At 36.4% G+C, this 24,882-nt stretch overlaps 1 protein-coding gene across 8 annotated transcripts in view; it reads left to right on the top strand.

The window, feature by feature from the left end:
* The window catches only part of RABGAP1L (RAB GTPase activating protein 1 like), a 767,496-nt gene that overhangs the window by 76,508 nt on the left and 666,106 nt on the right, over window positions 1-24,882 (top strand). For 7 of the 8 annotated variants that reach the window (XM_045452833.1, XM_045452836.1, XM_045452834.1 and 4 more), the window contains 4 exons: window positions 683-893; window positions 4,222-4,396; window positions 12,148-12,305; window positions 15,444-15,554. In XM_045452833.1, coding sequence (XP_045308789.1) covers window positions 683-893; window positions 4,222-4,396; window positions 12,148-12,305; window positions 15,444-15,554 — 655 coding nt within the window. Of the gene's footprint in view, window positions 1-682; window positions 894-4,221; window positions 4,397-12,147; window positions 12,306-15,443; window positions 15,555-24,882 lie in introns of those variants that run through there. The other variant, XM_045452842.1, reaches the window with a different exon arrangement.

Genomic DNA, 24,882 nt, shown 5'->3' with positions numbered 1-24,882 from the left:
TGCAAGCTGTGCTTAGAATTAAAGAGAACGACTTTATCTTATTTACTTTTTTAAGAAACTCATCAATGGGGAGGGAGAATTGAGGGAAGCAATCATAGGATCATTATTTTGATGAAGCAGTTTCCATTGGAATACTTGCATAGTTCACAGAAGCCAGCAAGCTAGGAAGGGTTAAACATGGGGCTTGCTTTGTTATTGGTATGAGATGTGTCCTCTTAATATTGTTTACCTTTGCTTTGGAAGTTAGGCTTCTTAATAAATTGGGTGCCATGCAGGACCATTACAGCCAAAACAAACTTATAACTGATTTTAGCTTTATTTAATCCTCATTAATTTTAGGCTACTTCACACTGCCTTTAGTGTAGTTTTTTTTTTCTTTCTTGTTCTATATCATTTGAACTCTGCTTTTGATTTTTTAAAATAAAAATTTTAAATTTCTTTCTTTTTCTCTAAAAAAAGTTGTAGCTAAGTAAGTTAATACTTTGAGAGACTTGAAAGTACAAAAATTCCATAACTCTGATTTCAGATGTAGGATAAACCTCAAAAGAAGTGAAAACACAGACCTAAATTTTGTTTGCAGTTTTTCATTTGTTTTTGGGCAGTAGGTGAAATTATACTGTGAAGTTTTTCATTAACCTTTTGAGTGTGTGTGTGTGTGTGTGTGTGTGTGTGTTTTCTTCAGAAATTTCTACACCCAGACCATCTTCTCTAAGTGGATTACCTGAAGAAGATAGTGTTTTATTTAACAAACTGACCTACTTGGGATGTATGAAGGTTTCTTCCCCACGTAATGAAGTGGAGGCTTTACGGGCAATGGCAACTATGAAATCTTCGAGTCAGCACCCCTTTCCTGTTACTCTTTATGTGCCAAATGTTCCAGAAGGTTCTGTGAGGTAAGCTCTAGTCTTTTTTAAATTCCCCTAGACATGCATGAAATTTTTTGTGTGGTAGTGATGATGTTAACGTCATAAATCAGGCCTAGGCCTTACTGTGAATTTACTTTTACTCTGCAGACATGAAAAGTAAATATGTTTAGGATTACACCATGTTGCTTGTTTACAAGAGGCTTTTACAAAATTATGCTTAGAGTATTACGAATGGAAATAGAACTTTAAAAATACCTATAATTTGTGTTTCTTTATTCAGAAGGAATGTAAAAACCTGCCTTCGTCTTGTCATGTAACCGTGGTTCAAAAACCACAGAGTTTTTGTGAAGCCGCATATCTTATACTTTTTACATCAGACTAGGAAGAAGCAAAATGGCTTTTTCTCTTATGCTTAAGTAGGAATAAGAATTAAATATAAATCAGATAATGTTGTTCTACACTCAGTGGCCTCCAGTCACACTTGTGATTATATTCAAAATTCTTACCATGTCTGGCCACTGATAAACTACTGCTTTGACCTGGTTTTTTACCTCTCTCATCTCTCCTTACCTCCTTTCTCTTTTGCTTTCTCACTATGTTCACTCACTACATTCTGGTCATGGTAGCTTCTTTGTTCTTTCTCAAACATTGTCATGATTCCTACCTCAGGACCTTTGCATATTCTCTTTCCTTTGCCTAAACAATCTTTTCTTGGTTTCCCAGTGGCTTTTTTTTTTTTTTTTAAACTTCTTTACAGTTTCATCTCAAACATCTTATCCAAAGAAGCCGCCTTTGATTGGATTATGTAACTATTCGTCTTTTCCCCCTTATTGGGCCTTTTTCTTTTTTTTTTTTTTTCTTTTTTTTTTTTCCTTCATAGCACTTTCTCTGACTTGGTATTGTACATACACATACATTTGTTTCTTGGTTTATCATCTAACTTCCTCACTGGAATATAAAGTCCATACAAGGAGATTACTTGTATTTTTCTCTGCTTTAACTTTGGTGTCTTGAGCAGTATCTGGTTCATAGCAGGTTTTCAGGAAATGTTTGCTGAATAAACAAATAAAATGAAAGTCTTAGGAATTAGGTTGAATGTATCATGAACCTGTAATATTCTCAGAAATCCAGTTTAATCTTTTTTCAAACTCTTCCTGAAATACCTCATTCTTTAAGGTTTAGAATGTGAAAAAGTGAAGGGGCGCCTGGGTGGTTCAGTTGGTTGAGAGTCCGACTTCGGCTCAGGTCATGATCTCACGGTCCGTGAGTTCGAGCCCCACGTCGGGCTCTGTGCTGTCAGTTCAGAGCCTGGAGCTTGCTTCGGATTCTGTGTCTCCCTCTCTCTCCCCCTCCCCCACTCACACTCTGTCAATCTCTGCCTGTCAAAAATGAATAAATGTTAAAAAATTAAAAAAAAGAAATATGCAAATGGTTGCAATTAACAACAAAAACAAATTTTTAGAAGTCAGTATTATAATTTGGACATTAGCTTTAAGACATACACTATGCAGAACAAACAGAAAATTGAATCATTAAGGAAAGGAAAAGGAAAAGAGGCGCGCCTGGGGGCTCAGTTGATCAAGCGTCCAACTCTTGGTTTCAGCTCAGGTCAGGATCGCGCGGGTTCGTGAGTTTGAGTCCTGCACTGGGCTCTGCACTGACAGTGCAGAGCCTGCTTGGGATTCTCTCCCTCTCTCTCTGCCTCTCCCCACTCATGCTCTGTCTCTCTCTATCCAAAAATGAATAAACGTTAAACAAAAAAAAATTAAATGCATAGGGGCACTTGTACCCCAATGTTTATAGCAGCACTCTCAACAATAGCCAAATTATGGAAAGAGCCTAAATGTCCATCAACTGACGAATGGATAAAGAAATTGTGGTTTATATACACAATGGAATACTATGTAGCAATGAGAAAGAATGAAATGTGGCCTTTTGTAGCAACGTGGATGGAACTGGGGAGTGTTATGCTAAGTGAAATAAGTCATACAGAGAAAGACAGATACCCTATGTTTTCACTCTTATGTGGATCCTGAGAAACTTAACAGAAGGCCATGGGGGAGGGGAAGGAAAAAAAAAAGGGAGAGAGCCAAACCATAACAGACTCTTAAAAACTGAGAATAAACTGAGGGTTGATGGGGGTGGAAGGGAGCAGGGGGGATGGGTGATGGGCATTGAGGAGGGCACCTGTTGGGATGAGCACTGGGTGTTGTATGGAAACCAGTTTGACAGTAAATTTCATATCAAAATAAATAAATAAATAAATAAATAAATAAATAAATAAATAAATAAATAAATGAAAAAATAAATAAAAAATAAAAATTATTTCTTTAATTTCTGTTGTTTTAATTAAATGATCCCTTTAAACTGGGACATGTTCACAGAAGAAAACAGATCAAAGAGAAATAAAATTCAGGTAGAACAAAAAAATTAAAATAATAAAAGAATGAAAAAGTGTTAGCTTAGTTCTAAGTACTAAAATAATAGCAATATAAATTTATAATGTTTGGTAAAAATGCTTTGAATTTTTCAGGAAAGGGTTTTGTAGATATATTATTTGTATGATATATCTTAGAAAATGGCAGACTGCCTTTTAAAGTTATATTTTTATTTTTCAAAGTGCCAAACACACCGTGACAAAAGACTTAGTGTTTTGACTTGCCTCTCTCTTCCTATTGGGTACCCCTTGGTTTCACAATTGGGGAGATTTTGATGTGGTCTTGAGATTTTAGATCAATCTAGGGCTAAGGGTTTATATAGGGAAAGTCAGAGAATTATTTGCTTCTAAATCCCACAAACTGCTTTTACTTTCTTAAATTCTTTTATTAAGTTCAACTTTGTAACCACTCTGACCTTTTATGCTTTGGGGTAAGAGGGGTCTTGGTCTAGCAATGACGTAGGTGTTGGATAAACTTACTGTTGTAAATAGAAACTTTGTAGGTCTGGTCTGTGCTATTGTGTAGTAGCATTCTTTTTGACATAGAAACCATTTGGGGATGGCTAGAAAAGGCTAGCATTTGGGGATGAGTGACGGATTTGATCAGGCAGTATATATTGGCTTTGGGAGTAAATGAGTTGGATCACAGAAAATACAGAAATGAGGTAATTGTCAAAAGAAGGTGAGGAATTTGTGTATGTGCGTGTATATACATAGATACATATAGCAAAATATGGTATTTGTTTTAACCAGTTTATTTTATTTAAAATATTTTATTTAAATTATTATTATATTTTATAACCAGGTTATTTTTATGATTTTAAGATGATTATGTTTATGTTATTGGTATAGTAAAACTGCTTGCCTTTGCTTTGTTCTTTGCTATTTAATATGTTATTTTTTGTCACTGTTCTGTAGAATTATAGACCAATCCAGCAATGTGGAGATAGCTTCTTTTCCAATCTACAAGGTGTTATTCTGTGCACGTGGACATGATGGGACAACAGAGAGCAATTGTGTTGCATTTACAGAGAGTTCCCATGGTTCAGAAGAATTTCAGATACATGTTTTCTCCTGTGAAATTAAAGAGGCAGTAAGTATATTGTAGCAATTTGCTATCAAGATGAATTAGGGTAATATTTTTGAACCCTACTCTCACTGTCCTATAAGTTAGTATGTATCACCATATACTCTATTATGTAAATTTGGAGTAGATTTCTAAAGAGAACATTAGTATTTGTAATGGCATAGGGGTGCCTGGGTGGCTCTGTTGGTTGAGCATCCGACTCTTGATTTGGGCTCAGGTCATGATCTCATGGTTCATCAGTTCGAGCCCCACATCAGGCTCCACGCTGACAGTGTGGAGCCTGCTTGGGACTCTCTCTCTCAACCCCTCTTTGCTCCTCCCCTGCTCTCTCTCTATCTTAAAATAAGTAAACATAAAAAAAAAAATTGTAATGGCTGAGAACTCAATACGGAAAGCTTAACCTGATAACTGTGTATTAAAGTGGTGTTGTATGTGGGACACACTCAATTTAACAGATGTAACAGAAAAATCCTGCTTGGTGAGCTCTCCTCCTACCCTACTATGGTACTAATTGCTCAGACTTAGAAGGGCCTCTTTTATTATTTTTCCCAAGTCGATTGGTCCATGTGACTTTCTAAACATGTTTCCTCTGCCGGGACTGATAGTTGTATATTGCTTTCACTTAGATATTGGATTAAGGTTGTTTCGTAGATCTGTGTGGTTTTCACTGGTGATTATTTGTTATGTTCATTTACTCAGAGGATGGCTTTTGCTCTGTGGAACTGGCCTAATTAAAAATACAAATCTCGCATACAGCAGGAATATCAACCTGTAGTTCTTTGAAGATACTAGTTAACTTTCCTTTAGTTAATTATTAACTGGTGGTTTATTCTGAGACTGGAGAAGTAGTTCAGAATCAAATGGTTGTCAAATACATGTAGAAATTGCCTTCTTTTCTGTATTTGTTGGATTCTCCCCAAATTAAAAATAGGTTGCACTTAAAAAAATTCCAGTATAGTTAACATACAGTGTTATATAAGTTTCAGGTGTAATTAGGTTGTACTTTTAGAACTTTACTGCTTACAACCATTTTAAAGGCATTGATAAATGGGTTTGGATGGGCAAATCTCAGCTGTGTTTGTTTTTGGAAATAAAAACTGTCAGCAGGAAATGCTAAAAGCAGCTACTCTATTTTCTGTTTGCCATGAAACATAAATAAACCATTGTATTAACGGGACTTCTGAGAGTTTATTTCTGACCACAACATGGCAGAGGTGTATTTCTGTGTGTTTGATACTAATCATGAGGAATATCTCAGTTCTCTTTTTAAATACATTTTATTTACACTAAAATGAACATGCATAGACACATGATTTAGATTGTAGCCATACGAGTTCTGTGCCAGAACCCATGGCCTGTATAAGAAATTCCAAGTTTGTTTTTTTAAAAAGTATTTCTGAATCTGTTTCATGCCCACATTTCTGTATTTATGTGTATACTGACTGCTTGGTCAAAGATGTGATAGAGTGAGTACAGGTGTGCCTGGCACTTAGGAGGCAGGGAACATAAATATGTTGACAGAATATGAATGTGTTTGTGAAGGAAGGGGCCTATTTCTAACCTTACAACTCCACTAGAGGAGTGGTGGGGAAGCAGTGGGCAGAGTCCTGGCATTTCATCCTGGCGGCATTTAACACACCTGTGTGATTTCTGGGTGATTGGCACTCAACAGTGAGGAAATGAACTTGGAAGACTTGGAGAACCTGTTGCTTGGAGAGGTGGAAACACTGCTGCAGAAGGAAATTGAAAGGGACCTGGCTTGGAAGCATTTTTCATAATTGTGACGGTATGAAACTCTTTTTGGATTGTGGCATCTTGTTTATGGGTGGGGGAACAGTGTGTCATTTTTGAGAGCTTTAACAGTGGATAAGCAGCGGACAAAGCTGCGGGGAATTCTCAACCCGACCATTTTGGATATGGTATTAAATAGTATTAATTGAGAGGGTATTTGGTACATTGCAGGTTGTGGGAAGGTGATGTCCACGTATTATTTAATTTTTTTTTAAGAGTACATTTTTGCAAGTGTTCCATTATGAGAAATTGGTGGTAAAATTCATTCTCTGAAGGAGAAACACATGACAGTTGTCATTAAACTTTATTATGAGAACTATTGCTAAATGAAAACTAACCCAGAATAAATGTGGAGGTTATGCAAGGAACTGTGCTAATAAGCCTTTTCTTGATACTCTAAAATCTTCATGATATAGATAGTATTTATTTTGACTAGTGATCTTGTGCTCCTCTTTGCCTGGAACAGTTCTAGTTTATGTCTGTTGTCCAAGTATGTTATTAATAGCACTCCATCTTATTCTCAGAAGACTTCTGGTTTGATTAATGAATTGTAGGGTTACCGCTTATTTATCTCAAGGCTAAGAGAACAGACAACAGAGCTGGGTTTTAAATGGAAGTTTCTGACCCTGAAATACCCATATTATTTTCAGTGACAACTTTCCTGTTGCTTAAATATTGTAAAAAGCAAGTGTGGATTTTCTTTTCATTATGCTTTATAAAGTTATCTGTTGCTCATATAGCTCACGTTCCAGCCACCTTTGAGTTTTACCCATGCCTTTTACAGAAGATGTCCAACATCTTCCTCTTTCCCTTCAAAAATAATTACCTATTTTAATGAATCTCAGGTCTTTAGTTGCATTTACTCATCTGGTTATCTGGTTCCCAGGTTTCGTGTTCTGTGGTGAAGGCACAACTTCAGCCCTTACTTTTTGGGACCTTGTTAATGGGCACAAACAGTTGGCAAAGATAGTTCAGGAAAAGTGACAGATTTTCTTATTGGCTAAATATGTGCCGTGCAGCAGTGTCACTAACTTGCTTGTTTTCCATGGTTTGCAGAATCCTGGATGAGATCTGAAGTGGTTTGTCAATTAAAGGCAAGAAGACGACATCTTCTCAAGCAGGAGTGGTGACATGGCTGCCACTACCAACTGTCCCTGTGATGCTCTTATTTCGCTGTAAAATCCCATAAGCAGCAGGCACCGATAGTGTTAGGGGGAATCCAGTGAAGGTCACAGTTCTGTTGGACCTGTGACATAAGGATTAGGTGGTCCCGCAGGAGGGGTAGGTTACATTTGACTCGATGACCCTGGATATTCGTCTGTACCACTCTGCTGGAGTGCATCTTGATAACCTGTGGCAAAAGAGTTGGGGAATCTGACCAGAGATATATTGATGCCACTGATTTTGTGTAGGGAAAATGATGTGCTATGTTTCTGCTTAAGAATTACAGACAAAAACAAAATATCTGAAAACATAGTGGAAAAAAGCCAGGGAGGCACATATCCTTGTTGCATCTTTATGGATACATTGTATAAAACTTTTAAAATATATTTTTAAAAGGCTTAGTTGACTCTCTTTAAGAATTTATTATGTCATTCTCACAATTTTTCTCAAAGCAGATTTGTTGTTTGTATGTTTTAAAATACTTAACACTATTACTAGCAATTCTCAGTGTTACATTTTAGAAGCATGGTTATTATCTGGCATTAAAGGCATTTAGAGGTATTTCATGGTTAATACGAAGGGTATGATTGGGAAAATCTTCATTCTTTTTTTTTTTTTTTTTCCTAAGCTTTCTCAGGATTTTATTTTTTTAATTTTATTTTTAAAAGTTTATTTTTGAGTGGGGGAGGGTCACAGAGAGAGGGGAGAGAGAGAATCACAAGCAGGCTCCTAACTGCTAGCACAGAGCCTGATGTGGGGCTGGAACTCACAAAACTGTGAGACCATGACCTGAGCTGAAACCACCAGTTGGATGCTCAACCAGATGAGCCACCTAGGCACCCCAGGATCTTCATTCATAATGCATTAAAAAAAAAAATATTTGCTTATTTAAGTAATCTCTACACCCAGTGTGGGGCTTGAACTCATGACCCCGAGACCGAGAGTTGCATGCTTTCCTGACTGAGCCAGCCAGGTGCCCCTGCACTGTTTTTTGTTGTGGGGGGGTGGGGGCGTGGTTGCTCAAATGCCACTCTATTAAGGAAACCTTATTCCACGTATGGGAAGTTATTTCTAAACATGTATTTATTGAGATGGCATTTTAGCAAAATGCCTTAATTTGGAAATTAATCCTGAAATTGTTACTAGTGTTTTCCATTAATAAATTTCTATACTTTTTTAAAAGTTTCTTGTTTGATATGCTTCTTATTTTAGCTCCTTTCAGTGAGTAATATATTTGAATAATTTCTTTTTAAAAATTTAACACATTTCTCTCAGGGTGTCTTATAGAATGATTTTTCTTACATCTATTTCTTGGGTGAACATTTTCTTAACATACGGTATTTTTGACAGAGTCCGCTCTCTTTCCCCAATGTTAATGAAAAGGCTTTATCTTGGAAAAAGTGGCTGTGTCATTTAAGTAAATACCTTTTTGTTTAATAGCAATTTTTTTGGAGTATTCACATGTAATACATATTTGAGAATTTGGAAAATACTGAAATAAAGAAGAAAATAGAAGTTACTCAAAATTCCACCAGAGTTAAGATTTTGGCGTATCTCCTTTCCACATCCACATGTGCTCTCCTCCCACCTCTTCATAGAAATCAGCAACCACAGCAGACCCTTTTGTGTTTAATTAGTACTTTCTGTGGGTATAGCCTTCTGGGAAAAAATTATACTGTATTGTTTGTCAATAAGCCATTGCCTCCTGCAAAGAATACACCTATTCTAGATTATTTGTGTGTATGTTAAATAGTGTGACATGTATAGAAATGTTTTCCATGGTGTATGTTGTTAGTATTCTTCTTTTGTTTATTTTTGAGAGAGAGCATGAGCAAGGGAGGGGCAGAGAGAAAGAGGGAGACACAGAATCTGAAGCAGGCTGACAGCTCAGAACCTGACATGGGGCTCGAACCCATAAACTATTAGATCATTACCTGAACCGAAGTTGGATGCTTAGCCAACTGAGCCACCCGAGTGCCCCTTTAATATTCTTTTCATGATGTTATTGGTTACTCAATTTGTCTCAATAACTGTAGATCTTGATAACCATTGTTCCTGAAGATACTGTACCTCACCAGTCCTTGGATCACCATTCCAGCTTATTCACAGACTCTAGAATTCACAAATGATTTTAACCTTGTTGTTGGAAGTAGCAGCTTGTAAGACATGGCCAAGATGTAATGTGGTTTGATCGCTGTCAGTGTACTGCTGTGTCCTTCTCCAAAAAGAGAAAAGTGTAGTCTTATTTTTTCCTCCCATAATTCTCTACTACGTTGGCTCAGTCCCATATATTTAATAACCTTTTTTTTAAGTTTATTTATTTATTTTGAGAGAGAGAGTATGGCAGAGAGAGAGAGAGAGAGAGAGAGAGAAAGAGAATCCCAAGCAGGCTCTGTAATATCAGTGTGGAGCTTGATGCGGGGTTCAGACTCATGAACCATGAGATCATGACCTGAGCAGAGATCAAGAGTCAGATGCTTAACTGACTGAACCACCCAGGCACCTCTTAATAACCTTTTTGAAGAGAAATTCCTGAGCCTTGCCATCTACTTGAGAATTTGCCAAGTTCCCTTGACATTTTTGGTGCGGCCAAAGATTAAGACATGAAATAGAAGAAGATATGAGAGAGGAGAAAAAAGAATAAATATGGTTGGGATTTGACTCAACTGATGTATCAGTAATTATCTATAGGCATTCCCCTATATTTACATATAATGCTTTCTTAAAAATATGCTGAAGTTGAATGTGTAAAAAGTAAACAATAGGCTTCACATTTTATTTGAGGTTAGGATGTGGGGAGTACTCAACTAAAAGTAGTTTAAAGTTTCTGTTTATACTTTGCCTTGAGACATATTCTTCAGTGACTTATTTCTAGGGTGTTGTTTGATTCTGTTTTCTCCTTTAACACTTAAGTTATTGAGCTAAATCAAGTAAGTATCCACTTGAGGCTAAAGTGGCTTTCTGCTTTTGGCTTACCTAATGATTCCTTCTCACCCACCCTAAGCACATTCAACTTACACGTGCTGGACTGTAAGCACCATGTTTACTGCCGTATTCTCCAGCACCTAGAATAATACAAAGTCTACAGAGGGCACCCCCAAAATATTTATTGAACGAATGTGTGCATTCATCGTCTTAATTGTATAAAATTTGAGGCCTACAGTTCTTATTTATATCAGTCCTTTGTTTTGTTGTTTTTACTCATTTACGTAAAATTATAATGGGATACCATATTAAGATATTTAAATATTTTTGTAAAGTACTGTGGTACAAACGTGATACTACTGCTGGATGTGAACTTTAAAAGTGTGGAAGTCAGTTAATTTAAGAAACTTCATTTGGCAATGGAAAGGCAGTTTAGGATGTAACTACTGGTTCATAGGTCTAAGTGTGGCAATTGGAAGTTTGAGAACCATTTCTTTTTGAGTGTGATAGACTGTATGAGAAAAGGTAGAATACATGGATACAACAAAAATAGAAAAATGAGGAAAGACCCCATACTTCTAAGAAATGCTTTTGGTGGAAGTGCTCTCATTTCAAGCAAATAACAAAATATTAAGAGTTTTAAGCTAACACAATTCAGTGAATAATTTGAATTCCCTTTATCTACAGGGAAGGATTTGTTCATGTTTGGAGAAGTCTCTTGTATCTCTCAGTGTGAGGTTATGACCTTTGTTAAACTCTTCTTCATCGTGGTTTCATTGTTCCACCTATGGTGGCCTGAGAGATTTGGAAGTTCTTTTGTTCTTCAAGTTTACAATTTTGAGATGGTGTGATGCTACTTTTGGAACCAAGGAAGAGAATAGCTTCTGAAAGTGTGAGATTTAGAGGACTTCTCCACTTTAGGGAAAGAGTATAAGCCATTGACATATATTTTTTATAGTATTCACCAGGGTGGCTTAATGCTAATAAAAGAAATCATTTCAACTGGGAATCCTGCAATGCATTTATAACACAGTATCACTGTGATAACACTCGAAACTCTTTTAATCATGTTACCATGTTTGCTTATTGCTAAAACCAGTATTTATTTCATTTTTAAAATATTTTTTTTAATGTTTATTTTTGAGAGAGAGGGCAGGAGTGGGGGGGGAAGGAGCAGAGAGAGAATGAGACACAGAGTCTGAAGCAGACCAGGCTCTGAGCTGTCAGCCCAGAGCCCGATGCAGAGCTCAAACTCACGAACCATGAGATCATGACCTGAGTCAAAGTTGGACGTTTAACTGACTGAGCCACCCAGGAACGCCAGTATTTACTTCATTTTGTGCTTCAGTGTCTAGCCCACTGAAGCCAAGGGAAGTGAGAAGAGAAATTGCACTTAGAGAACTTAGACTAAAACCTTGTTTGTGTGTGTTCTTTGGGAATATTTAGATGCCAGCACCATTCTTAGGATTACCTTAGGATTCATTTGTTGCAATATAGTATATTTTGAGGCCTAGAAACATCTATAAATAAATAGAGCTCCTTTTGTGAACTTCAGTTAATTAAACATCTTTATTACCAGGTTTAAATGCTAAAGTTGAAGAAACAAACTATATTTGTAAATTAAATGTTATATATTACGTATAATATATAAACATATAAATACAAGCTTATATAAATATAAAAAAACTATATAAAATGTTTTGTATTATATATAATACATGTAAACATTTGCATATATGTGTATATATATATATGCTTAGACTATATCTGCTAAAGTAAATTGTGACCATGGAAAGGAATAGATTCAAAAATTAGGAGAGAGGGGTATCAAAATGCAGTTAAAGCTTTTGCCTAATGGTATCTCCATTTTCTTTTAGGTAAGCAGAATTTTATATAGTTTCTGTACAGCATTCAAACGTTCTTCCAGACAAGTGTCTGATGTTAAAGACTCAGTTATTCCTACCCCTGACAGTGACGTGTTTACCTTCAGTGTCTCCTTGGAGGTAAAAGAAGATGATGGAAAAGGAAACTTTAGGTGAGGTTATTTGGGAAGAATAAAAGTTGGTATTGTGCCTGAAATATAGTATTGGCTAACATAAAGCTTCCAGAGGCTATACAATGTTGGTATAAAGCTTTAAAATGATAAAAAGAAATATTTGGCAGGTGAATGAATGTTTCATTATTCTCATGCTTTCAGATACTTTATGTAAAATATTTTCTCCATATTTATGAATAATGATATTATAGAAAATTGTAAAATAATAAAAAGAATAAAAAGCTATACTTTTGTCAACCACAATCACTTTTAATACTTGATTTATTCCCTTTGTTTATTTCTAAGGGGTATTTTTATACAGTTGTATATACACAGGTTTTTTTTCTTTTAACTTTATTATGTAAGAACTTTTCCATTAAAATGTTCTTAATTAAAATCATTTTTTTTTTTTATTTTTTTAAAAATTTTTTTTTTTTCAACGTTTATTTATTTTTGGGACAGAGAGAGACAGAGCATGAACCAGGGAGGGGCAGAGAGAGAGGGAGACACAGAATCGGAAACAGGCTCCAGGCTCTGAGCCATCAGCCCAGAGCCCGACGCGGGGCTCGAACTCACGGACCGCGAGATCGTGACCTGGCTGAAGTCGGACGCTCAACCGACTGCGCCACCCAGGCGCCCCAAAATCATTTTTAATAGTACCAATAATATATTGGGTGGTTTGATCATCATTTAACCATTTTCTTCTATTGTATATTTAGAATGTTTTTCTCCTGTTCACAAATAGACAGGTGATAGGATATAGTTATGCTCTTTAACCGCCACTTATGTGCCTTTAATTCTTTAAAAAAAAATTTTTTTTAACGTTTATTTATTTTTGAGACAGAGAGAGACAGAGCATGAACAGGGGAGGGGCAGAGAGAGAGGGAGACACAGAATCTGAAACAGGCTCCAGGCTCTGAGCTGTCAGCACAGAGCCCGACGCGGGGCTCGAACTCACGGACCGTGAGATCATGACCTGAGCCGAAGTTGGATGCTTGACTGACCAAGCCACCCAGGCGCCCCTATGTGCCTTTAATTCTAATAAGAATTGTTAGGTAGAGTTTTTTGTCTTTTTTTTTTTTTTTTAATAGATATAGAAATTGAGTCTTAGATAAATTGCTCAAGGTATTTTTTCTTTTCAGATAAGATTATGTATCTATATCTGTCCCCCCCCCCCACCGTGTGTGTGTGTGTGTGTGTGTGTGTGTGTATTTATGTTCAAGTTAGTTAACATACACTGTAGTATTGGTTTCAGGAGTAGAATTCAGTGATTTATCTCTTACATACAACACCCAGTGCTCATCCCAACAAGTGCCCTCCTTAATGCCAATCACCCATTTAGCCCATTCCCCCCCCCCCCCCCCCCCGCCCCCAGCAACCTTCAGTTTGTTCTCTATAGTTAGAGAGTCTCTTTTGGTTTGTCTCTGTTTTTATCTTATTTTTCCTTCCCATCACCCATCTAGCCCATCCCTCACCCAACTCCCTGCATCAGCCCTCAGTCTGTTCTCTATCCTTAAGGCTCTTATAGTTTGCTTCCCTCTCTCTTTTTGCCCTTCCCATATGTTCATCTGTTTTGTTTCTTAAATTCTACATATGAGTGAAATCGTGATATTTAAGATAATCTATATTTTAGACACTTAGATTGTCTTAATGAATTAATTCTTAAGAATAGTCAGTCTGGGGGCGCCTGGGTGGCGCAGTCGGTTAAGCGTCCGACTTCAGCCAGGTCACGATCTCGCGGTCCGTGAGTTCGAGCCCCGCGTTGGGCTCTGGGCTGATGGCTCAGAGCCTGGAGTCTGTTTCCGATTCTGTGTCTCCCTCTCTCTCTGTCCCTCCCCCGTTCATGCTCTGTCTCTCTCTGTCCCAAAAATAAATAAACGTTGAAAAAAAAAAAAAAAAAAAAGAATAGTCAGTCTGGTATAGATGCTGGAAAGGATATGGAGAAATGGGAGCCCCCTTGCACTGTCGGTGGGAATGCACACTGGTGCAGCCACTCTGGAAAACCGTGTGGAGGTTCCTCAAAAAATTAAAAATAGAACTATCCTACGACCTAGCAGTGGTACTGCTAGGAGTTTACCCAAGGGATACAGGAGTGCTGATGCATAGGGACACATGTACCCCAATGTTTATAGCAGCACTTTGAACAATAGCCAAATTATGGAAAGAGCCTAAATGTCCATCAACTGACGAATGGATAAAGAAGACGTGGTTTATATATACAATGGAATACTACTTGTCAATGAGAAAGAATGGAATCTGGCCATTTGCAGCAATGTGGATGGAACCGGAGGGTATTATGCTAAGTGAAATAAGTTAGGCAGAGAAAGACAGACATCATATGTTTTCACTCATATGTGGATCCTGAGAAACTTAACAGAAGACCATGGGGGAGGAGAAGGGAAAAAAAGTTATAGAGAGGGAGGGAGGCAAACCATAAGAGACTCTTAAATACTGAGAACAAATTGAGGGTTGGTGAGGGGTGGGGGAGAGGGGAAAGTGGGTGATGGGCATTGAGGAGGGCACCTTTTGGGATGAGCACTGGGTATTGTATGGAAACTAATATATATCTATATCTATATCTATATTTATATCTATATCTATATCTATATGTCTATATCTATAGAATAGTCAGTATGGCTGAGGCTAGAATTTAAGTTGCCCCTGATCCATAGCTCTTTTTCCATCTCTTATTTATATTTACTTGAGTTTGTATGTTACAGTTATCTCAAATTGTAGATGTTTTAAAGTAAGCTCTTCTCACTTTGTTTTGCCTTGGGTTTCAGTGTGTTAAAGGCTCTTACAACCACACAACCAGCTAAACCAGAATAGTGAGTCTTAAAAAATAATTAAATAAGCTATATTCCTAAATTTGTTAAATTTAGAAACTAAAGTTGAAATGATGTCATTTAAAGAATCTTGGATTTTAACCTTTGTTAAGTAAAATATAAGGCTCTTATAAATCCAATTTAGAAATTAATTAGTGACTTTGTTTTGCTGACTATAACACTGGTAGTTAGCTACTTGGGCAAGATGAGTTTAGCACACCTTAAGAATAAGGGTACTGGAATTCTAAACTTGCAGTAGATTATTTTATTGTGGTGTTGTACTGATAATTTCTGTTCTTTTTGCATATTTCAGTCCTGTGCCTAAGGATAGAGAGAAATTTTATTTCAAGTTAAAACAAGGAATAGAGAAGAAGGTGGTAATTACAGTGCAGCAACTTTCTAACAAAGAATTAGCTATTGAAAGGTAAGCAGCTTGCTCCTAAATGCTACCAAAAACTTGTATTGACATTGCTGTTGTGTCAAGAGACATACTGTTGAATCTCTCAGCTTTATTACTTGCTGTGTCTTTTCACCATACTTCAGTTTCTCCGTGTCAAAATGAGAATGAGAGTCATAATGCTTTACCCACTTCAATAAGTTAAATGTAACTGGTTTATTGAAAGTCTCAGTTGATGGGAGTGCCTGGGTGACTCAGTTGGTTAAGCTTCTGACTTTGGCTCAGGTCATGATCTCATGGTTTATGGATTTGAGCCCTGCATCGGGCTCTCTGCTGTCAGCTGAGAGCCTGCTTCAGATCCTCTGTCTCCCTCTCTTTCTGCTCTTTCCCCTTTCTCATTCTCTCTCTCAAAATAAATATTTAAAAGATGGTTAAAATGGTAAATTAAAAAAAAAATCGCAGTTGATGGGGGAAATAAACATGATCCCCGCCCCCCCCCCCCCCCCCCCCCCGTGCCAGTAATAACTACTTCAGCTCTGTTTGGTCATATCCCTTTTTCCTGCTGTCCCTTATTTACATGTAGGACAAATACCTTAAATTCTCAATCATCTCTGATAATTAAAAAGTACATTTAGTTACTGGACTTTCAGGGGCTTAAGAAAAATAGATACATATCTTTTAAATATATAAGTATACACACAGACACACACATATACACACACAAATGTGTGGGTGTGCATTTATATATTTTATGTATATATTTGAACATGTAAAAACAAAACAAAATCTTGTAGGACAAAAGGTCCTATAAACAAAGAATAACAAATGATAGTTGTAGAAAAGTATTTGTACTGTAGATGACAGATGAAGGCTAATGTCTATAATATACATAAATTTCTTAACAATTTGTAAAAAAAAAAAAAAAAAAAAAAAACAAAGAGCAAGAATCAACAAATCACAGGAAAGCTATTCACATGGCTAACAAACATATGTATGTAAAGATGTCCCAGTTCACGAATAGAGAGGGAAATGTAATTAAGGTAGCAGTAAGATACCACATTGGCAAAAAGAACACGTCAGGCTGGTGGGAATATAGGGGAAGGGGTAAAGTGTGTATATATCCCCTTTTTGAGAAACAACCTGGCAACATCTATAAAAGTAAACAAAACAAAACCCAAATCTATACTTGCAGGCATCAGTCTCCATTCTAGGGAATCTATTCCATTAAAAATAAAAGTACCACTGTCGAAGGACATATTTCTGAGGGTGTTTATTACAGCCCTTTTTATGGTGATAAAAAGCCAGAAACAAAAACAAATGCCTATTCACTTGGTTTCTAGAAGTGGGAGCAATTGGTGACAGTCATAAGAGAAAGAAAAGCCTCTTCATCAAGATTGCTGTAGACTCTGACTCCTCCCTCCCCATCTGTAGACTAGGATGAAGGCGGGAGCCAGTTGAGGTGCTGGCTGATGGGATCATGGTCACCGCTGTCCCTCTCAAGTGTAGGAGAAGGTGTCTGGCTCCCAATTATCTGCAGCTTTCTTTAGAATGTCAGGCAGGAATTTAGCTGTGCTTTGTTCCCATCCTTGGGTTTAACTGCTGGTATCCAGATAACAGGAAAAGTTCTGCTGTATAATTCTCTCTTATAGTTGTCATCTTTTTTCCTTTCTTAGTGGTAATAAAAAAATAATTGTGAGTCATAAAAGTTCATGAAACATAGCTAAAGATTAAAGGTATTACTGACTTTGAATATTTTAGTCCTAAAAGAATGATGATGAGAATGTGTTGTTGTTAACAGTACCTCTAGCAATGTTTGAATCTTTTTATTTGGAAGTATGCAATTTCAAACTTATAGAAGAGTTAAAAAAAAAATGGTACAGAGAACATCTGTGTACTCTACTTAGAGTCATCTCTTAGTAACATTTTACCCCATTTGCTCTGCACCCACTTTCTCAATCTCTCAATCTCTCTCCTCTCTGTCTCTCAATCTTTCCCTACGTACCTACCTACAGACAGACCCACATTATTGTTTTTCTGAACAATTTTATTCCTATATAATTCCTTAGGAAGTGAGTATTTCCTAAAAATAAGGATACGGATATCTATTATATAAGCACATTATTTGTAGCAACTTCTATAAATTTAGCATTCATAGAATACTTTTTTAAATTTAGCATTCATACAATACTTATTTATATATTTTAGAGGTGGGGGGGGAGAGAACACAAGTAGGGGAGGGCCAGACAGAGAGGGAGAGTGAGAAATCCAGAGCAGGCTCCACACTGACAGCGTGGAGCCCTATGTGGGGCTTGAACTCACTGTGAAACCATGACCTGAGCTGAAACCAAGAGTCAGACGCTTAACTGACTGAGCCATCCAGGTGCCCCATATACAATGCTTTGTCTTTAACCTACCATTTGTCTCCAGTTTTGTCACTTATCTCAGTAGCGTCCTTTTTTCCTCCAGCTCAGGATTTACACTAGGGTCAGATATTGCATTTAGTTGCCATATGTCTTTGGCTTTCATTAATGTGGTAATATTTCCACAGCCTTTCTGTGTTGCTTATGACATGGAATTTTTGAAGAATACATCCATTTTCCCACTTTTTAATGTAACATTACTAATTTGGGGTTTATCTAATATTACCTTGTGATTAGATCCAGATTACTTCTTGCTCCATAGGTGATATTGTCTCCTTCATAGTGGATTGCATTTGGAGGTGCCTGATAACTATCTGTCCCTCCCTGGTGATGTTAATTTTGGTTGTGAAAATGTGATTGTGAAAATGTCTGATTTCTCCACTGTAATTCCCCTTTTTCTCCCCCCTTGCAACAAATAAGCAGTCTGTAGGGAGATGAATGAAAATATCCTGCTTCTCATAAACATTTTCTTAAGTTAACATTCATTCAAATTCTTGTCTGATCTTACCTTTACTGTGAGGAATGCAAAATTAGAACTTTCAATCTCCTGCACCTTCTTGGTAGTTTAGCAGTCAGCCCTAGGCATTCTAATGTAAACCAAAGATCTCCCTTCTCTTCCAATTATTTATCTGTTTATTATTGGTATAGACTCTTGAATTTCTCTCCTCCCCCCCTGCAGTGCTTTATAATTCACTACAGAACTTAATTATCTTGGTGATCATTGTCCAGAATTTGCCACTGGGAGTCCCTTCACACCCTATGTCTTTACCTTTCCGGCGTAACAAAAGGCAGCTTTCCATTTAATAAGTTTGTACTAACACAGGCAAAGAAGTATTAGGTGTTGAGTAATTTAACTCTTAATAATCATTATTAAAAATCTTGGAGTTTTATGGTGAAATGGTATGTTCTGTCTCTGCTATAGAGGCCTGTGCCCTGCTTGTTGTGTTAGGCAGTCCTTCCTTTTCCCAATGAGAAACTCTCAAGTTTGGTCAACTTGAGTATAGAAACATTGATGATTATAGGTAAAATAGTTGAATGCCTGCTTATAATGTTTTCTTCATTAGCTTAATTAAACATTTACACATGATTTCTAAATATATTATGCAAAATAATAACTTAGAAATGGGGCATTTTGCCCACTCTCATATTCATAAGACAATTTCATTCAGACTGAATAATCTTCAACATCGATTTCTTCATCATCATGCTTTTTGAGTAATTTTAAGGGATTTTTACAGAGCACATTATCTCAAGTTCTGCTTAAGTTGTTTGAGATAAGCCCTTTTTTTGATCAGTATATATTGCTCTTATTAGATATTTGGGGTGCTTGGGTGCATCAGTCGGTTAAGCATCTGACTCTTGATTTCAGCTCAGGTCATGGTCTCACAGTTTGTGGGATCAAGCCCCGTGTCAAGCTCCATTCTGGCAGTGTGGAACCTGTTTGCGATTCTTTCTCCCTCTTTCTGTGTTCCTCCCCCACTTGAGCTCTCTCTCAAAATGAATAAACATTAAAAAATAAAAAAGAAATTTTACCTAAGCCACAAGTGCCCGTTTGTATAGAATTAGGAATTAAAAACAAAACAAAACAACTCATTCCATATATAACCACTTACTATATTGGTTTTATTTTAATATAGTTAATCTTGATGGTATTATCTAACAACTCTGGGTTCATATATCTGGCATTAATTACTAAACCCATGTTAAGTTTCTTTACTTCTTTCTTTCCTTTTCTTTCCTTTTCTTTCTTTCTTTCTTTCTTTCTTTCCTTTCTTTCCTTTCTTTCCTTTCTTTCCTTTCTTTCCTTTCTTTCACCACGTTTTGTCAGATGACCTCTATAAATACCCAAACTAAAATTGACTGAGATTGCTTTAGGCTAATGGTTCTCCAAAGAATACTTTGTTCAGCATAACACACAGAATTTCCTGTGATATTGGAAATTTTGTTACTACTTGGATTTGTATTTTTTGGAAAAAGAAACTTGCCTTTTATTAGATTATATGTAGCATTTCATGTGTTTAAATTATAAAATGTAAATGGTGGAATTTAAGGTAATCCACCAGGTGGCAGTCTTGTCAAGAGGATTAACACCTCTGAATCTTAAACATGGTCTTAAACAAAGTTTGTCATATAAAGACATTGATGTGAAAAAAATCAGATTACATCATTTTGGCTTATCTTCTGAAAGAGAAAATGATGTATTGTTTTTAAAAACAACTTCTCATTGTGTAAAATTTCCAACATATGTGAAAGTACAAAGAGTAATATATTGAACCTCAGTGTATCCATCACCTACCCCAAATGCTAATTTTCAAGATTTGGGCTTTTTTTTTTTTAAATATTTTTATTCTGAAAGAGTCCATTTATCTGTGTATTCAAGGGTTCAAGCCTTCTTCCTTTGTAGATATTAAACAAATTATACTGAGATTATCTTTCTTGACTTCTTTGAAGGCAAATACTATGTCCTTTATTTCAGAATCTCCAACATCTAGCACATTGCTAGCAACACAGAACTTTGTAGTTAGCTACTTAATCCTTACTTAGCACTTGCTGTGCTGGGCATGGTTCTCGGTGTTATTTATGAGGTGTAGCTACTATTATCTTCACTGTACATTTGAGGAAACTGAGGCACAGAACGGTTCAATAACCTGCCCAGGTAATACAATTAATATTTGAATTAAGTCTGTCTGATATCAGAATAAAGAACTTGTTGAAAAAAATGAATAAAAGGTATATAAAAATTTTATACAGTATCGACCAAACTCATTGTTACATTGAGGGACACTGCACCTGATTGAATCCTACCTTGTTTAGAGAAGATGTGAAAACTGCTTTCATATCTTGAAAATTTCTAATATTCTTTTGCTTTTTTTCCATGACCCATGTTACATTTTACATATTGAGCTTTATTTAGGAACTGTACATGAGACAGAAAATAATAACAGACAACAATCATTGAGCACTTACTACGAGATGGCCATGGTACAATTATCATAATGACATATGAGGAAGGTTTTATAATTATTACCACATTTTTGCAGACGATGAAACAGGTTTCAGGAGGTTAAGTAACCTTGGTCACTTGGCCAGAAACTGGTAGAACCAGGGTTTAAACCAAAGCCAGCTGGTTCCTGAATGTGTACTCTAAAAGACTAAAGGCTGTACTCAACTAAATCTTGATTGTACACTAAGCTGAAAATTAAACCAGTTAGAAAATAAATGGACTGGTATTCTTTGTTGTATTTCTAGCAGAATTGGAAAATGAGAATAGAGATGTGGGGGTGTCCAAGTGATTACTCAGTGACTTCAAACTCAGGGGCACCATGTCCTGGGAGAAAAGCTGATTGATTTGTAGAAGAGAAAACCAACAATAACAACTGAAGGGAGGAAGCAAGATGATTGCCCTCTGAGATGTGTGAGAAGAGCAAGACTGAAACCCAATTATTGCAAGCCCCCAGTTGTAAATGTTAAAGTGTGCAGATTTGACCAGGCCGTGCTCTTCTGGTGTTTCCAGAGCAGAAATGGCAATCATCTCTATGCCCGACCAGCTGAAATTTCTGTGGTTTTTGGTATTACCACAAGTAGAAATACTGCAAAAAAAAAATTTCTTGCAAAGTACTGAATTGATACGGATTTTTAAAGCTTTATCTTGTGTTTAACATACACTGTTACTAGCACTATCACATAGCACCCACCTCGATGCTTTGAATAGGTGGTTGATTACATGTCATACTCGAGAAGTGAGGGGGAAGTGTTTCAGTTTTTGTTGTGTTAATTTTCTGACTGGTTGATTTTTGCCAAGTATTCTTATTTTGTAATAAAATTCAGGGCAGTAATACAATATACGCTTACAAAATGGCTCTCCATAAAATTCCCTAACAAGAAGTGGAATTCTAATGATGTTAATTTCAGGCCTTGTGGAAGGTTAGTTGGGAAGAGATTTTTGGCTTCAGGGTTTATATCTTTCGAATCACCCTGTTCCCAGGGATCTGCCCTGATGCCTTGCTGTGTGAATCAAAATGAAATATGGATATAGCAAGTAAAGGATGATTATTAGGTTTGTTATGAACATATAACTCTGTTTGTACTGAGTAACGTAGACCACACTGCTAGAAAGAAAGGATTTGCATGAGTCACTTTGATCCTAATATTGGAGAATACATCCGTTACACATACATTAAAAAATACATAACACATCATTAACAGAAGGTAGTTTGATCATTTGTGGAGTAATTCAGAGATGTGCTTGTTTCGGTAGTATATCCTTCTTCACTTCTTAACTTGTGCTTGCTGGCTTGCAGCAAAAACCATATAATGAGACACTGAAGTGTTAAGTACCATACGGCATAGCGTGAGTGACTGAGAGGTACCTTTCCTTGTGTTATTTTCTTGAGGAAAAGATTTCCAAGTTAAGGAGTATTAAAAAAACCAAACAAGACAAAACAAAACCAACCACCTGGGGCTCTTTTCTTCTTTCAGCACAATTTTCTAATATGATTTGATAATCACTAATGTAGGGGAATGGTAGAACTTCCAACTGTTTATTACATTTGGGCTGATCTAATTTCACATTTGATCATTCTGACGGTCTTTTGCTGGGTTTACCTAGCACTTATTTTTACCTTCATTCTAGCAAGTTACAATTTTATTTAGAAAGAAGCTCAAGTCCCTGACTTTAGGTTGCGTAGATGTTAGTTTGATTTCCATCTCTTATTCTTTTATAGAAATTAGTGTACCTATGAAACCTGTCAACAAAATCAAGATATTTTAAGATTTTATTAAGAGGTTTTAAGATTTCATTTTTTTAACATTTATTTATTTTTGAGACAGAGAGAGACAGAGCATGAACGGGGGAGGGGCAGAGAGAGAGGGAGACACAGAATCAGAAGCAGGCTCCAGGCTCTGGGCCATCAGCCCAGAGCCCGACGTGGGGCTCGAACTCACGGACCGCAAGATCGTGACCTGAGCTGAAGTCGGACGCTCAACCGACTGAGCCACCCAGGCGCCCCAAGATTTCATTTTTTAAGTAATCTCTACTCCCAGTGTGGGGCTTGAACTTATAACCCTGAGATAAGAGTTGTACACTCCACTGACTGAGCCAGTCAGACACCCTAAGACCTTTAGATGTTGTAATAATTTTTCTTGGAGGACATCATTCTCCTCCATCCTGAAATGAGAGAAAATTAGTGGGGTGACCCAAAGTCTGCATAATATTTTAAAAAGATGTTCTATGAACATTTGTTCTCTTTTGGGTTTTCTTTTAAGGCAGTCGAAAGATAACTTTCTTTTTCCTTAGGAAAATAAGGTATATTTATACAAAAAACCTTTCAGTGTTCTCTGATATTTATTTCAAGTGACAATCGGTAAAGAACTATTGGCATTGCCAGTAGAACATTGGAAGCTTCTGTCTCGCAGTCTTTGGACTGGAACTTGTAATTAGGACAGAATTTTCAATATCTTCCATTGCTGGCATGCGGTAGAGGGAAGTGTCACTATAGAAGTATGTATATAATGCTATTACTTTTTCAGCATTGTATTTTAAGAGTTTTTTTTTTAAATATTAGCAGTGAAAACATATTCCATAGCATGTTTTTATAAGCTGAACTGTTCTAGATGTCTTGGAATTCATCTTTAAATGAATTTTAAAATTAGAGATAATTACAGACTCACAGGAAGTTACAGTTATAGTACAGAGAGGCTCCATATACACTTCCTCCAGTTTCCCCCAGTGGTAACATCATACATAATTATAGTGCAGTATACAAATTAGAAAATTTACATTGGTACAGTCTATAGATCTCTATCGGAGGGAGCATTTTTTGAATCCTTTTGTAAATCATACTGTTCTTTTATAACATAATAATTTCTTAATTATTTTTCTAGTGGTGAGAGATTTTTAATTAGTTTTCTTTAACTTAAGGTGAGCATTCAAAGTAATTATGGACAGAGGGTCTCCCAGGTCCTGCTGAGGAGAGTTCCAGGTTGCTCATATGTGTTTTTTTTTTTTTAATTGAAATATATTTGACGTTATGTAAATTTAGGGTGTATAATATGTTGGTTTGATGTATTTATATATTGTAATATTATTGCCTTTGTAGTAATAGTTAGCACTTCTGTCACCTCACGTAATTATTTCTTTTTCATAAGATCTAGTCTCTTAGCAAGTTTGATTATAATACAATATTATTGTCTATACTCATGTACATTAGATCTCTATGACTTATTTACTGCTAGTTGCAAGTTTGTGTCCTTAAACAACATCTCTCCTATTCCCCCACTTCCCAGCCCTGGTAACCACCTTTTAACTCCCTGTTTTCGTGAGTGTGGTTCTTTTAGATTCCACATGTAAGTGATATCCTGCAGTATTTCTCTGTCTGACTTATGTTAGTTAACACAGTTTGCTCAAGTTCCCTGTTGTTGAAAATGGCAGGATTTCTTTTTTTCTCATGGCTGAATGATATTCCATTGTACCTATATATACCACATCTTCTTTATCCATTCATCCATTGATGAGCTTTTAGGTTTTTTCCATATTTTGGCTATTGTGAATAATGTTGCAGTAAACTTGGGAGTGCATGTATCTCTTTTATATCCTATTTTCATTTTTTTTATATCCTATTTTCATTTCCATTGGGTATATACTCAGAAATAGGATTGCTAGATCATATGGTAGATCTATTTGTAATTTTTTGAGGAGCATCCATATTTTTCCATAGTGGTTAAACCAAGTTACATTCTCAGCTTACATTAGAAAATGCTTTTTTAAAAAATGTATTGATATAAGAATTTTTGGGTGCTAACATGAGTATTAAGTAATCAGGAGAAGTGAGTATTTTAACTATATCCTATGCCAGTTACCAATTTATTGCCTTTTGGTTCCAGATCTACCCTCTTACCTTATCTACTTATGTATTTCTTCTTTGCGCAAGCACAAT

The sequence above is a fragment of the Leopardus geoffroyi genome, chromosome C3 (assembly GCF_018350155.1).
Source record: "Leopardus geoffroyi isolate Oge1 chromosome C3, O.geoffroyi_Oge1_pat1.0, whole genome shotgun sequence".
NCBI classification, from domain to species: Eukaryota; Metazoa; Chordata; class Mammalia; order Carnivora; family Felidae; genus Leopardus; species Leopardus geoffroyi.
This window is presented reverse-complemented; position numbering and strand designations above follow the sequence as displayed.